The sequence below is a fragment of the Muntiacus reevesi genome, chromosome 4, assembly GCF_963930625.1.
Source record: "Muntiacus reevesi chromosome 4, mMunRee1.1, whole genome shotgun sequence".
NCBI lineage: Eukaryota > Metazoa > Chordata > Mammalia > Artiodactyla > Cervidae > Muntiacus > Muntiacus reevesi.
In genome coordinates this window covers 105,380,776-105,397,539 of record NC_089252.1, presented here as the reverse complement: position 1 = coordinate 105,397,539, position 16,764 = coordinate 105,380,776, and the positions used below count along the sequence as shown (strand labels likewise).

The window sequence follows — 16,764 nt, the reverse complement described above, 5'->3', positions numbered from 1 at the left end:
CACTGATCTCCAGTGCTCAGGACCACATCTGGTATGGCATAGATACCAGTGGATATGGTTGAGTTAAATTGAAATAGGGTTCCTGAACTGCCAGCCAAGATGGGGCAGATCTGGGCAGTGCCTTCGTGGTGAAGCTGGGTGAGAAAGTGTGTGGCTGCCAGCCATAGAATGTACCTACCTGCTACCAAGGGGTCCCAGGATGAGTGGAATGGGAAGCAAGGTAAGTCTGAGGCATCAAGTTTACAGGAGTGTGTAGAGTCCCAGAAACCAGGTAGAGTTGAAGACAACAACATGAATGAGATGGAAGAATGAAGTCAGGAAAACTGAGCCTCAGTGAATTCCCAGAAGCAGTGGCTTGCAGAGCTCTTGGGTCCTATGCCTAGAGAACCTTCCTAAGCCTAAGTCATCCAAGGAGTTGAATCTCTTGAGAAATGAGAAGCTGCTGAAGAGTCTTTTAGATGCTTTAACTTTCAGAGAAGCAGAGTGATTCTGTAGGCCCCTGATGTTTACCTAGGACTTTAGTTAGCAACTGACCCAAAACCCAACCTAAACTGGCTCAGTTTATTGGCTTTTGTAACCGAAAAGCCCAAAGTCGGGTGAGAAGTTTGGCTTCAGGTTCCAGGTTCAGCTTGATCCAGGGACTTGTATGGTGGCATCAGGGCCAGGCACTTGCATCTGTCTTTCTGTTTGTCTCCCTATCCTCATCTTTTGCCTTGACTTCCCTTGGTGTTGGCTTTTCAACTTTATGTCCCCCTGGCAACTCTAGGCTTGTGGCCTCAAAGAGCTCAGTTGAGCCAGTGACAGGACTTCTAGCCTAGTGGCTGAGTGAAACCCAGGATTAGTTCTGACTGGACCTGGTTGGTGGGCATTGGGTCACTTGCCTATCCCTGGGTCAATAACCTGGGTCACAGGCCAACCCCTGCAGCCCCTGGCCTGAAAGTAGGGAAGAAGCGATTCTCAAAGGAAAGTCAGGGAGCTGTTACCCTGCGAGTTTTGCTGGGTGACAAGAACCGTAAGGAGCCACCCCCTACCAGTTGCTTGCTCCTGCAGCCTCTGTGCTGCCAGTGAGTGGGGAGGTCACAAGAGAAAGGGCCCTGTCAGCTTCTTCTGTCTTCTTCCCACCGACCAGATGTCTTTGAGTTTGGTCTCCACGGAGCGGTCAGCCAGGGCACTCACTGGCCACCTCCATTTGTCATCTCAGGTACATTCTGGACAGCATCCTGTGCGCTGGTCCTACCCAGCCTGGGTGGTCACTTGGCTAGCATCAGTCCTGTAAGGTTTCTGCCCCATCTCCTGATTCTCCTGCCGGGATTCTGCTTCCAGAGCCTGGAAGCATGGCCTCTCCCTATCCTGTTGCCAGTGGCGTCTGATGGCGAGTGTCTGACTGCTCACAGGGCTCTTTCAGACTTCACTTAATCTGATTTTCACTGTCACCTGGGTGGGAAGGAAGAGTGTCCCGGTTTTATAGATGAGGAAACTGAGAAGCAGGGGGCGGGGGAGGCGGATGACTCAGCTGAGAGCCACAAGAAGTGGACTCAGTCGTGTGTGCTCCTCAATGTGTACTTTTAAGCCAAAGGTGAAGAAGAAGGAAGGCTTGCTGACTATTCCAGCCAGTGCCTGGCGTCCAGCTACCCACTAAGACTTCATTAACACTTGCAGAGGAAAGCCTTACCTCTGTTTACATGCTCGTTCTCTGAGGGGAGGCCACCCGCTGTCCCCCTGCCGTGGTCTCCAGCAGAGTTTACAGGAGGTTGAATCACACATAGAAATCTCTGTACAAGTGTCCAAACGAGTCTCAGGTGACACATTCCTGAGAGCACCTCCCAGAATGTGTGAGGCAGTAGGTGGGAGGGTCTCTCGGTGATCTCAGGTGACCTGGTCACCTGAAAAGGCAGCAGTTTCTCCTGGATCTTGCTGCTCCTGGTGGGTCATCCGCCCCAGCATCCCTGGGCCCTGACTTCTGAAGTGGCCTTCTACTGAAGCCTGAGTCTGGACATCACTCCTCAGGTCATAAAGAATTGCAGTTTTACAGCTGGAAGATATCATCCATTCAGACTTCTTGTTTTACAGATGTGAAACAGAAGCCAAGCCTCAGAACCTTCTCTGGCCCCAGGTCCATGCATCCCTTGGTCCCTTTGGTTCCCCCTTCCCTCACACCTGTGCTTCTCCAGCCCTGGACCTCTCATCACCCTTGACCAATTTGCCTTTGTGGGTGCTCCTCTCTCCTACAAGGCCGGGAGGTCATGGTGCAGAGCAAAAGCTGTGAGGTTCTTCCTGGGTGTTTAGTCATGGGTGTTTTCCTGGGACAGGGCCTGTAGTATTGTTATGGGTGGGATGTCTGTATCCCCACACGTTGATGTGTTCAAAACTCAACCCTAATAGGGTGGTGTTTGGAGGTGGGGCCTTTGGGGAGTGATTTGGCTTAGATGAGATCTTGAGGATGGGGCCCTCATGATGGGATTAGTGCCCTGAGAAGAGGAAGGGTGAACTCTCTCCCTATGTGTACATTTCCACCAAGGAAAGGCCAGATGAGGACAGCATGAGAAACCAGCCCTCCACAAGCCAGAAAAAGTGTTCTCACCAGACACCAGATCAACTGACACCTTGATGTTGGACTTCTCAGCCTCTAGACTGAGAAGTAAGCCTCTGTTGTTTAAGCCAGCCCGCCGATGGTATTTTGTTATGGCAGCCTGAGCCGACAAAAACAGTTACAAAACGTCTTAGCAGGAAAGGCCTTTGAATAATGTTTGGTCAGAACCTCTCATTTTGCCCATTTATTTCCTCATTTATAAATATCGAGTATCTGTTTTTGTGACAGACTTGGAAATACAGTGATGTGTGAAATAGAAATGGTCCCTGATTTTATAAGAAATTATCATTTATTGGGATAGACAAGTATCAAAGAGGTAGTTGTTTTTTTTAATTTAAATTTTCCATTGTGAACAGTGCTATGCAGAAATATGGTGAGCTTTGACAGCATATACCAGTGGGCCTGAATTTTGTCCAGGAGGTCCATAGAGGTTTTGCTGAGAAAGTGTCATTTAAGCTGAGCCTTGAAGGACAGGTAGAACTTAGCCTGATGTAAAGGCAGGAACTGGGGTGAGAGTGGAGGGAGGCATCCTATAGTGAAGAACAGGATGTGGACCTGAGTGAGTCAAGGCTGAGTGGGGCTAGCAGAATACAGATTCAACTCCAGGCCCTGGGTTCTCTCCATAGCTCCATGCTGGACTTGTGTTAGTCCGTGGCAGGGTTGTGTGCTCACCAGAGATGGGAGTTGACACCCGTGGGGGTAGGGGTGGCACACGAGGTGGGTGAAGCAGAGTAGACAGAGGTGTGGAGAAGGGAACGCATGAACCTGGGAGCACAGTGGGAGGGAGCAGGTCGGCCCATGACCTGGAGTGGATGCTCTTGCAGGAGAGGAGTGAGCAAGCTGGAAGGGACAAGGGTAGGAGGTGAGGGTATTCACAGGGACTCCAGGTGGGATTGAAAGGGAGGGCCTGGGAGATGCTGGGATCATCTGTTCTCTACAGTCTGACTGTTGAGCCCAGGCTTGTTCTAGGAAGGGTTTTTGGTAATTTAGAAAGATTCCTGCCCTGCTTGTTTTGCTTTTTGGTACATATGCTAGGATCCTAAGTTCTCATGTTTTTATAGCCCTCTTTCAGTCTGGCCTTGTTGCTTAATTCCTTGTCTTTTTTTTTTTTTTCCCTTTTCTACCTCTTATTGGGACCCAGGAGTACTTTATGTGTGCCCTGTATGGTGTTGGAAAGTGAAAATGTTAGTTGCTCAGTCATTTCCGATTCTTTGTGACTGCATGGACTGTAACCCACCAGTCTCATCTGTCCGTGGAATTCTCCAGGCAAGAATAATGAAGATCTCCAGGGGATCTTCCTGACTTGGGTCACAGCTGGGTCTCCTGCATTGCAGGCAGATTCTTTACCATCTGAGCCATCAGATACTGGTATGGTGCTGGATGCTGGGGTCACAAAGACAGTTAGAAATGATCTCTGCCTATGAGGAGCCCAGGTGGTAGGACCCAGAAGGGGCATGTGTGTGAATGGGGAGACTCTTACATCTTTTACTGCCAGGGTGTACGCCAGGAGACCTCTGCAAGGACTTGAGCCTTTTGGGTGATGAGCAAAGCAAAGAGATAAGCCTTACCTGACTCATGAAGCCTCTGTTGATCTTTTGACAGCAGGTGGAGACTTCTGTGAGGGTAGGGACCAGGCTTTCTGAGGGAGACACAGGTGCTCAGGGATGCATGAATGGATGGATAGATTCATGATGGATGAATGTTTATATCACAGCGCTAGTAAAGGGATCCTTCTAAATAGGACAGCTGACCACCAAGTACAGGTAAGGATCCTGGCATCAACTGTTCCCTGCTAGTTGAGTTTCTGTTTCTCAAGGCTCTGTATGGGGTTAACTGATTTAGAGACTCTTGCTTCAGAACCTCTCCTGCTTGATGAAACTTCACTGTTGAAAGAAGGTAAATCAGGTTTCAGAATTAGATGTTCAGCTTTCATTTCTCTAGTGACTTGAGTCTCATAGGGGACTTTCGTCCACATAATATAGTGGTCTCTGGTGAAGACTTGGTGCTTTCTAGTTTATTAAAAGATGGTTTGGCTGGTCCTGCTCATCCAGGAGCCCCTGTTAGTGAGGTGGATTCCTGCTGGTGGCTGGGTGAGCATGCCTGGCAAATGCAGGGAGACTGGGGTACAGGAATCATGTACTCTTCTTGTTTGGTCTGGAGTAGGGCTTTAAGATACAGCCCCTGCCCAGGGGCCACCTCATTTCATGTTCATTTCTGGAGGGCTCTCACTTGCCTCTCTTCAGTTGTTCCATTCCTTCATCCTTACCGTGGTGGCTTCCTCGTGCTCCCTTCCATCTTGGACTCTGCGTATCTTCTCTGTGCAACGTCTCACCATCCTTCATCCAGGTGCGTGTTCCCACCCCATCTTGTAAAGAACCTGACCTTTTCTGGTGGCTTCCTTTCGAATCACTAACCCAGCCTTCTTTTTTTTTTTCAAATGAGCAATCCTCTTGTGAAGTAATTACCTCCCCTTCCAAGGATTGTGGTTTTGCAAGATTTTTCTTTAACCCTGCATTTGTTTAACGTAGAAGGGTATTTGTTTCCTAAGAGTCCCTTTGAACAGCAGGATTGGGGGCCGGGATGACCTGGCTTCTAGGCTGACTGGTCCGCCAGGCTCTTCAGGCTGTGATTGTTCAACTGGCATCATGGTAGAGTCTCTGTAGGAAAGAACTGCATTAAAGCAAGGTTACATTTCATATAATCAATTCCATCAAGTAATGTGTGGAGGATTTTGGAAAGAGAAACCAAAAATCTTCAAAAAGGAGAGAGGGGAGGCTAAGAGAGGGATAAAAGAGCCCTAAACAATTCAGTTGCACAAATAGCCCTTATATTATTGTGGCAAAATTACTTATAAGTAAAAGCTACAGAGGGAAAACAAGCTGTATTTGGTAGGTGTACTGTCTGTTCCCTGTCTTGTTTGTCTGTTCTAAAGTATAGTGCTGTGTTGACGTAGAGATGTTACTGCTCTGAATATTGATGGGAGCAAAAGCCTTTTTTTTTTTTTTTTCTGTCTGGCCCAGTAAATAAAGCAGAAAGGATAAAAAGGGAAGAAGAATTGTAAAATCGACATGCTGTTTCCTGCTTATCTTGTTCCCTTACAATTCTAACTCTCAAAAACATCGTGGCGGTCTACCTTTGCTGGCCAGGGTCCAATTTGAGGGCAGCATATTGGTTTATTCAGAGAGTTTTGCTTTTGGTTACATCTTTTCCTTTTAGCTCTCTAAGTTAGTGTCACTGCCTCCTCAAAGCCTTCCCGAATCTCTCCTCTGTAGTCAGTAGTGACGCCGGTCGCTGTTCTTCAGAACAGCCACAGTGGCCTGAGTGGATGCCCCGTGGGAGCTCACCAGCTGGGGATGTGGCAGTGAATGGGAAAATGAGCCCTTGCTCTCACGAGGCTCCCAGGGACTCCAGAGAGTAAACAGAAGCGTCCTTGGAGGTCTGCCTGGGGAACAAGGGGGCACACATGCTGCTGCTCTGGGAGATTTCAGCTGCTCACCCCAGCCTGGAGGGTGTGGCTGCTGTGTGGAGGGAGCAGGTCATGGTCCAAGAAGGCCTTGCAGCCTGGTGAAGGGTGGTGTGGGGTACGTGGGATGAGCCAGACTGAAGGAGGACCTATTGGGAGATCTGGAGGAAGCCGGAGTGTGGAGGCTGGGGATGAGCAAGACTTTTAAAATTGAAAACACATGGACCCTGGCTAACTTTCACCACAAAGGAATTTATTAGACCGCTCGGATGGTGTTCTGAGGATCAAGCGGTGCTCTTGAGGGCATGTGAGGAATGACACAGACCTGGAGGGAAGAACTGATGAACTGACTTTTCAGCATGACCAGGTGGGAGCAGAGAACAGGGGTAAAGGCTGGGGTACCTCCAGGGTTGGACAGTTCCCCTGCTGGTAAACAGGAAGGATGCAGTGGAAAAACTCAGTGAAGTCCCACCTGGGACTCATCTGTGATGGAGGGGTAGCACTCTGGTGGCAGCTAGAGCCCAGGGTGGCCTAGACAAAACACTGCTTCTGTGGAGCAAAGCAAGTCCTTGCAGGGGTTGTTTTTGTTTAGTCGCTCAGTCATGTCTGACTCTTTGTGACCCCACGGACTGCGGCACGCCAGGCTTCCCTGTTCTTCACCATCTCCTGAAGCTTGCTCAAACTCATGTCCATTGAGCTGGTGATGCCATCCAACCATCTCATCCTCTGTCGTCCCATTCTCCTTCTGCCTTCAGTCTTTCCCAGCATCAGTGTCTTTTCTAATGAGTCGGCTGTTTGCATCAGGTGACCAAAGTTTTGACGCTTCAATTTCAACAGGGGAGAAAGGGTCTAACCTTTTGGCCTTATTAGAGGGCAGATCTGCTTATCAGGGTGCAGAACCGCTCTTTGTCAGTTCCTTCTCCTGCGATGTCCTCTGTGTATCATGTCTGAAACCCTCACCTCCCGCACTGGACTAAACGTTTCAAAGACAGGACCACAGTGGAGACGTTTTTCTTATCTTGGCTCCTGGAGTGGGGCCCATCATGGAGAAGAGGTGCTCACTAACTATTTCCTGAGCCAAATTTATTTGCCCTCTTGCACTAGGCATCTTAATAAGTGTATTCTATGACTTCTATTTTCCTGAGGCATTGGTAACTTTCCTCAGATCTCACAGAGAATTAATACTAGCAGAGGACTTTATAGTCCATGTGGAAGAGTTTTAATTAGGATTTTTCACTTAGTTGTTAAGTAGCTTTTTGCCAGCACATACCTCTTGTAAAATTGACCTCATACATCTCAACAGTCCATATTTCTTTTGAAACCCAAGCCATACAAAGAAAACCTTAGTAAAAGAGGAACGAGCCAACATTTTGAGACTTGCTGATGGATGCGTTTTCTACAGTTGATGGAATTGCATGAGTTGGAGTCAGAAAGATTCTGAGAGCCCCATAGCATGAGGGTGGCATCTCGGAGATCTGTGGCAGTCAGATGGAAGTGGCTGCTGAGTCTGTTAAGAGCATTCCAGGACTAAGGCCAGGCCTCCTGGGAATGTGCAGGGTTACCCACCAGCAGTGTCAGCTGGGAGAGGCGGCACACCAGTAAGATGGCCATGGGCTTGCCATCTGAATCCCCTCCTCCCCTGCCCTTACTGTGCAGCTGAGGAAGTGCAGGTCCAGAGGAGAGGAGGGGCTTGCCGAGGTCGTCTTGCTGCTCAGTGACAAAGCCAATCCTGACCTAGAAGTCAAGATGGAAACCCGAGAGGAAGAGAGGGTCAAAGCAGACACATCTTCCTTTCTTCTCGAGGACATTCTGTTCAGACCCCCGAGGGAATCTTTGTAGCACCCTTGGGCTTTCCTGGGGGCCTGATTGGGCAAGCTTAGGAGGAAAACACGCTGCGTTTTGCAAATGTGCAGAAATAACAAACACGCGGGTATGTCCTAGGCGGGGTCACCATGCAGACATCAAGGCAGGTGGCAAAGTGCAACCATGCAGTCCAGGATGAGAAGTGTTTTCCACTTGGTTGCTTATGAGACATTCAGTGTTAGAATTAAAATGCCTTCTTGCTCCAGGTGCAGTGTTAATTGTTCCATTTCTCATAATAAAACTTGGCTTGGAGTTAAGTGTTAATGTTTCTGAGACACTGATGCTAATTTCTTTTTCTTCTTCTCCCCCACCCCCAATTTTTTTTTTTCTTTCTCTCTTCACAGGAAAAAGTAGAATATGCCTTCCTGATTATTTTTACAGTCGAAACATTTTTGAAGATTATAGCATATGGATTATTGCTGCATCCTAATGCTTATGTTAGGAATGGATGGAATTTACTGGATTTTGTTATAGTCATAGTAGGGTAAGTCCCTTTTATTTGGGGAAACGTTTTGGAACATGGAAGGTGGGGAGTAACAGGAAACAGTATTTTAAGGGCACAGGCTTGATGCTTTATGCTGGTGATTGTAACCAGAACCTGTCAGGAGTTCTTTGAAGCCTGGTGATGCCAGAGACCAATTTGAAATTCTCTCATTGCGTTACTGCCTCTTTCAGGAACGTGTTAAGGAAGGAAGTTCTAGCTCAGCTAGTGATGTGAGAGGCTTCTTCTTACAAGGCCTTGGGCCTCTACAAATAGGCCAGCTCTGCTGGTGATTTGAGTCCAACATGTAGAGCTCTTATACTTAACACCCTGTTAAGTTAAAAAACCAAAATAAAGCAGTAATAAATCCTTCATAGCAGTGAGATACTCTGCTATTTAACATCCCTTGAGCAAAGCCATTAATTTTTTCTGCTGCCTTGGGGGAAAAGATTTGGCACACCACTATCCCATCTCAAATAACAAAACAAATGCTTGAAAAATGTCAGATATCCGGCATGAAGTGAAATAAGCCAGAAAATGCAGAGAAGCAGACATTATCCCCGCATCCTGTCACAGGAAGAAGACACCAACAGTTTCAGTTAAAGGAGAATGTTAAAAAAACAGTGGCCTGTGTTAGTCTGGTCCTTCAACACCTGGAAATGTTTCCAGCAAGAGAGAAATGAATCAGTGTCAGAGGAATGCTGGGTCTTTGGACCAAATAACCACACAGGAAAATAAGATCTATCCCTTTACTCAGTCTTAGTTGCCTGGCTGTAAAATGGGTGTTCCTAAAATGGTATCTATTCCCATAGAGAGAAATTATTAAATGGTCTTTCTGTTTTCCTCTCTATAACTTCATTCAAATGCTTTTTGCAGTTGAGCAAGGTGATTTTTTTTTCTTTTGGATTATTCTTTATCATGAATCCTTTACTTTTTCATGGGAGACTAATAGTGCTGGATGTTTGGAGAGTGGGATAAAATTTGAGCCTTTTCTTTCAAATCTAGGAAGATAGAGTGGGATCCAAACTGGTAGCCCAACAGTATGATGAGACTTATGGAGAAAAATGTTAACTTTTGTAAAAAGTCATCCTAGTACATTGGAATCTAAGGCATTATGGCAAAGATAGTGCAGCTAAAATGAACAGACAGTTGATATATGTATCACGCCTTCCTGTATTTGATGAATTCTAACAAAGAATGGCAAGCAGGAGCCTTACAGGCCTCTCGGTTCTGGAATAATCTTGCTGTAATTCTCCTGACTCTGGACTGTTCATCTTAGCTCCATTTCTTTTGTCCCACCCTGCAATCAACTTTCCATCTGGAGGCACTTTTCAGACTGTCATAGAGCACAAAGACAGGGAATCAAGCAGAGTGTGGTGATCTCATTGAGTTGCAGAGACAGAGTCAAGAGTTTAGGAAGGTTGAGATGTCTAAAATTGGAGAGGCATGGTATGGGAGCAGGGAGGGACCTATTCAGAGAAAGAGGTCCATAAATATGCCTTGGGGTCCTCTTGAGTTTTGGCTGAAGCCTAAGCTACACTTACATGGGGTGATAGTCCATAAGGCCGGGTAAAGAATACTACTAGGGAAAAAGGAAGAGCTGGGGGCTATAGCTGACTAATGACTAGGGCTCATATAGGTCTGGGATTTGTTCAAGTTACAACCAACCAGAGTGGAAAGACCTTGTTGAACACCCTGGACTGTCAGTAGAAGCCCCAGAAGGGCCATTAATAGTACAGCTAAACTAACTCTAGAGTAGGTGTTGGCAAACTGTGATCAGTGGGCCAAATTCAACCTGCTACCAACTTTTGTAAATAAAGTTTTATTGTAACACAGTCACAAGCATTTGTTTACATAGTTGGGTTATGTGGTCTAGGTCCAGAAAGCCTAAAATATTTACTATCTGGCCCCTTACAAGACAATTTTGACAACTTCTGTTCTACAGTAAAAACTATCTCAAACCCTTGTTAATAGTATGTGAAAAGAACCCTGAAAAGGAGCAGACTGACTTGCAAGTAACTTAAGTGCCTGCCAAAGCAAAATTCAACACTCTTTAAAGGAAGACAACAAAATCCAGATAAAGTGTTCAGCATCCAGTCAAATATTTCTAGACTTGTGAAGAAATGTGATCCATAACTAGTGGGAAATTCCATTAATAGAAGCAGACCTAGAAATGAGAAGACAGGATGGAGTTAGTGGAGAATTACTTTACAAGACTTTAAAAGCTATTGTAAATATGTTTATATACTTGAATACATGGCTACAGAAAGAAAAGATAGGGCAATGTAAAACAGAACCAAATGGAACTTTGAGAGCTGGAAAATATATCTGAAAGGAAAAACTTCCTGGATTGACCTAAGAGGAGAGTAGACCCAATAGAATGATCAAATAATTTGAAGAGATAGCAAAAAATAATGATGGAAAATAAATGAACACCACCTTGGTGACCTATGGGGTAGTATCACATAATCTAATATTCATATGCTTGGAGTCCCAGAAGATAGAGGGGAGACAAAAATATTTGAAGAAATAGTCCAAAATTTCTAAATGTGATGAAAAACATAGACTCACAAATCCAAGAAGGTCAACAAAACCCAAAGTAAAGATGAAGAAAGCTGCTTCAAGCCATATCATGATCATAATCAAATTGCTCAAGACCAAAGATAAAGATAAATCTTAAAAATAGAGGAAAAGTTATTGTAGACTTCTTGTCAACAACTATGCAATCCAGAAGACAATAGAAATTTTTAGAGTTCTAGGGAAAAAGGTCCACCTAGAATTCTTATTCAGTGAAGATACCTTAAAAAATTAAAGTAAGAAAGAAAATTTTTTAGACAAACCACAGCTGAGAATTCACCACCAGGAGACCTGCACCTTAAGAAATATGAAGGAATTTCTTCACATGGAAGACAGCGACATTAGAAATACAAATCCATACGAAAAAAAGAAATGAAGAATGCCAGAAAGGGTAAATGCATATATAAATATGAAAACATTTTTTCTCATTTTAAAAGTTTCTTTATAGCAATTGATTATTTAAAGCAAAAATAACAGCAGTGGTTTGTGGGGTTTATAGCATCTATGAAAGTAAAATAAAAAAATAACACGAAGGACAGAAACAAGGAAATATCCATATAGCAAGGAAAAGTGCTTTAACAGTTGGTGGAATTATTTGAAGGTAGACCGTGAGAAGTTAAAGAGTATATGGTAAACCATAGAGCATAGGCCAGCAAGCTTCAGCTCATAGACAGAAAAGACATTTACTGCCTTTTTCACCTCCTACACTGACAAAGTATTTGGCTGTCTGCTTTAACAGATTAAGTTTTATTGGAAGACAGTCACACTCACTCATGTTTATGGCTATTTGGTGTTAGGATGGAAAAGTTGACTAGTTGTCACAGAGACCCTATGGCCTGCAAATCCTAAAATAGTTGCTCTCTGGCACTCCACAGAAAACTTGTGCTGACACTGGATCTAGAAGAGACACTCAAAAAATAAAGAGGTATAGTTAATAAGTCTGTATTAGAGATTAAATGGAATTCTTCAAAAGCTCATTTAATTTTTTTTCAATAAGCTGGAAAGAAAAGTTTGGTGGATAGAGCAAGTAGAGAGCAGATAACAAGATGATAGATTTAAACCCAGCTATACCCTTATTTAAAGTCCAGAGGTTATCAGATTTTGTATGTGTATAAAAACACTCAATTCTGTAGTGTCTATAAGAAACCTAATTTACAAAGACAAATAATTTGAAAGTGAAAGGAGAGAAGAGGCTTCCCAGGTGACTCAGTGGTTAAAAAAAAATCTGCTTGCCAATGTGGGAGACATGAGTTTGATCCCCTGATGAAGGAAATGGCAACCCACTCTAGTATTCTTTCTGGGGAAATTCCATGGATAGAGAAGGCTGGCAGGCTACAGTCCAGGGGGTCACAAAGAGTCGGACATGACTGAGTGACTAAACACAACAATAAATGGACAGAAAACTATATATCATGCAAAACTAATCAAAATTAAAAACCAATCAAAGGAATGCTTTATTAATAACCAACAAAGTAGACTTCAGTACAGGAAATGTTATCAAGAATGCAGACATTTCATGATGATAAAGGAGTCACTTCATAAAGAAGATGTAATAATCCTAAATGTGTGTGTGGTATGTGTGTATGTGTGTGTAGATTGGCTATTAGGCTTATCTGCTGTGATGATCTATGTGCCTAATAACAGATCTTCAAAATACATGAAGCACAAACTGATGGAAATGAAAGGGGGAAATAGACAAATCTTCAGTTGTAGTTGTACACTTTAATACTCCTCTCTTGGGAGTGTTGATAGACCATCTAGCCAGAAAATCTTTAAGGATATAGGGACTTCTGAACAGTACCATCAACCAACTCGAGGAAATTGATTTTTCAGAACACTGTGCCCATCAAGAGCAGAATATACATTCTTTTCATGTGCATGTGGACCATTCAGCAAGAAAGACATATTCTGGGTCATGAAACAAATGTCAGTTAATTTAAGAAGATTAAAATAATATGAAAGTATGTTTTGAATGAATTTAGCAGTGTTTTAAAGAAGCATGTAAATTTCTATATATTAGTCATGAGCAATTTGAAAATGAAATGTTAACAACATTATTATTTATTATGTCATCAAACCCATGGACTATTGAGGGATAAATAGTGCACTGACAATGACCAAACCTGCTAAGAGAAATTAAAAAAGACCTAAATACGTGTTATCAACTGGAAGACCCAATGTTCCAATTCATGGACTGGAGGACTCAATATTGTTAGAATATCAGTTCTTCCCAAATTGTGATATAGATTGAATCTAATCTAAATCCCAGTAAGATTATTGTAGAGACTGACAAATTTATTCAAAATTTTATATGAAAATTAGAGAGGCTCTAGACTAGCCAAGGAAATCTGTAAGAATAAACGTGGAACCTGATTTTAAGACTTTGTATAAAGCCACAGTAGCAAGACAGTGTGATACTAGAATAAGGGAGAGAAGATCAGTGGAACAAAAGAGAAAGTTTAGAAATAAGCCCATATGGATGTGATCAGTTGATTTTAGATAGAGGTGTCATGATGACTCAATAGATTAAGGAAACAGTTTTCAACAAATAGTGCTGGAACAACTGTCCATGTGAAAAAGACGACTTTCTCGTCTTACCTCATACCATGTGCAAATAATGCCTTAAAATGAATCATAAACCTATATTTAAAGTCTAAAACTATATGTTTAGGACAAAATCTTTATGACTTTGGGCTTTGGGACTTCTTAGGACCCAAAAAAGCATTTGCCATAAAAGAAACAATAGAATTTTTGAACCTTATCAAAATTAAAACTTTTATTCAAAAGAGACACTGTGAAGAAAATAAAAGATATGGCACAGATTGGGAAATAATATTCCCACTACATATATATGACCATGGACTTGTATTCAGAATTTATAAAGAATTCTTATAACTGGAAGGTAAGAATATGTCCCAGTACATAAATGGGCAAAAAATTTGAACAGATCTTCACAAAAGAAGATGTGTAAATGGTCAGCAAGCACCTGAAAAGATGTTCAGTGTTATTGATAATTGGAGAAATGCCAATTAAAGCAGTGACATAGCTTTACATACCCACTAGTATTAGTAAAAAGATTGACAAGACCAGATGTTAACCAAAATACAGAGCAACTGGAACTCTCACACACCGCTTATAGAAATGGAAAATGGTATTATCACTTTGGAAAAGTTTGCCAATTTCTTACAAAGGTAACTATGCAGCGATCATATGACCAGTACTGTTCTTGAGTACTTAACCAAAATAAGTTAAAATACATGTTCACAAAGAGACTTCATAATAGAAACTGATAACAACCCAAATATTCTTCAGCAGGTAAATGGATAAACTCATTGTGGCATGTTCATATAGTGGAGTATCACTCAACAAGAAAACATAGCAACTTGGATGATCTCAAAACTATGGTGAACAAAAGATAAAAGGAGAACATGCTATATGACTGTATTCATGTAAGATTCTAGAAAAGGAAATAAAAAGAAAACAACCCTACGTGATAAAACTGATAAAGTCAGTGGATACCTGAGGCTGAGCTGAGGATGACTACAAAGAGGCATGAGAGAACTGTTTGAGTATTTGTTACTTGGGCTCATGCCTTTGTCAAAACCTGTCTCACTGTACTCATTAAATGGCTGCATTTTATTTTATATAAAGTAAACCATAGTAAAGTTGGTTTAACAAGTTTAAAAAAATCATCTAAGAAACTCAAGTCGACCTGGCCTTGATCTTTTTTTCTCTTTAAATATGAAAACCTTTAGAACATCCCATTATCCTTTATCTAAAATATGTACAAAAGTATAGTCAAAGAGCAGAAGAAAAGTTTAAAAAGAAAAAGGAAAATTTAATTGTTATGTCTTTACTTGAATCAAATTCCTACTCACTGAAGTTTCCAACTGCCGATTCTATCTTAATCCAATGGATTTTCCGTTCCAAGTCAACCATGACCTATTGCTTTTGTCAAGATTCCCAATAACAGAGACGTTAAGAAAGTAATTGATATTTTCTAAAATGTTAACTGTTATAATGTGACCACAGGAAGGTTCAACGTGTCTACCAGAGCTGATGTAATTCTCTGTATAGAAAAGTTTGATCTGAGCCAACTTTTATTCCACTCCTCTAAATTTTCCAATAAACATGTATTTCAGGCGTCCAAGCTCATCACTTAAGCTTTGTGAACGCGAGGGGCTCATTCCCTTACTTCTAATTTGTGTTCAGTTTGGGTAGTTCCTTGCCTTTTCCTTCTGTCTGGAGATATACTTTTAATAACAATTAAGGATCAAATACTTTTTCCTTTTGTCCTCATCTCTTCAGGCACATGGTACTTGGTTTGGTTGGGTGGAAGGGGAGGACAATAAAGGCGTAATCTCACAGAATATTAGAATGGGAAGGACAGGGTTCTGTATCATTTAATCAGTTTTCTCAGTTTACACAGACATAAACTAAGTCCCCAAGAAGGAGAGAGACTTTCCTAATGCCTCCTAACTCTTAGGAATGGAAGCAAGGCCTGGTCCATGAGGCCTCTGGCCGCCTGGAAACAGCAGTCAGCTTCCCTGTCTGATTCAGGCTCCTCAGTGAGGGGGGAGGCATTGTTCACCTGTTTTCAAGGGCATCACTGAAGAACAGGGGATAAATATGCCATGATGTGTACATTGCAAAACACTGATACTTGAAAGCAATCTTAAGTCACTACCTGCATAAATTATTTTTCCTAACCCTTTGGGATGAAAATTCCTGTGGCTGCTGCATTTCAGAAGAGTTTGAGGTTTTCTTTCTTCCTTTGGCTTTGTTTTTGTGACACTGTGAACTTGTTTGGGAGGGCAGACTTTCAACTTCAGCCTTGACTGTGGGGGGGTTTGCAGTAATTACAAAACTGTGCTAATGAGAGAGAGAGAGAGACCTATCATAAATGTGATACATTTCCTGGTCATAACCAGAAAGAGCCTGCCTTCTGTAGCTTTGCAAAGGTAAAGGCCTGACATACTCCTGCTCCACTTCCCCTGCCTCCCACCCCTCAGGTTCACTGCTAATTGTGGTACTGTTATTAAAACAAATGACCCGTCTTTAAACACCCCAGAATGCCATGGCTCTGCCCCATCAGGGCTGTAATCAGACCACCCTGTGTTTTATGGACTTAGTGTCTTGGCTATCCTGAGGCATGCCAGTGGGGGCAGAGTTTCTACTTTAGCTGCTAATTAAACTTTGGAAACCTTTTCTTTGTTGCTGGGCCAATCATTTCCACAATCTGATTGGCCCAAGTTGATTCTGTTTGAAAGGGGCAAATTTCTATTTATTCTGAAAAACAAGCAACAATTCCAAAGAACAAATGTTTATTTGAAAGAGCAAAAGTAACTGTCAAGTGAGTGGATTGCCTGAAAATAGCTTTATTCGAAAAACCTTCTGAGAATAGGAAAAAATTTGTCGTGGCTGCCAGATACAATATTATTCACATTTCAAAAGAGAAAATGATGATATTAGTACCTTGTCTTAGGTTTCTGCATTTGGCTTTTGCTCAGCTCCTTGGCATCTGTGATTTACAGCATGCCCTGAACATCCCTGTGAGGATGGAGGTGGGGCTGTGTGTGTCTCAGTGACTGTATTGGAAGTGGTATAACATATTGAATAAGATTTGGGAGTTTGCAGTTATTCACTCATTGATTTATTCATCATATATTTCTTGAGTGCTTCCTGTGGTCAGGAACTGTTTTAGGCACTGGGGTGAAACAGACTCAATGAACAGAGAGACGACAGTTCCCCGCCATTGTGGTAAAGAACCTGCCTCTCGGTGGAAGAAAC

The 16,764-nt window shown here is 42.8% G+C and overlaps 1 protein-coding gene across 1 annotated transcript in view; it reads left to right on the top strand.

Moving 5' to 3' along the window:
• CACNA1D (calcium voltage-gated channel subunit alpha1 D) overlaps positions 1 to 16,764 on the top strand; it is a 344,029-nt gene that overhangs the window by 166,522 nt on the left and 160,743 nt on the right. The window contains exon 4 of the mRNA XM_065933482.1: positions 8,261 to 8,400. Within this exon, the coding sequence (XP_065789554.1) occupies positions 8,261 to 8,400 (140 nt within the window). The remainder of the gene's footprint in view (positions 1 to 8,260; positions 8,401 to 16,764) is intronic.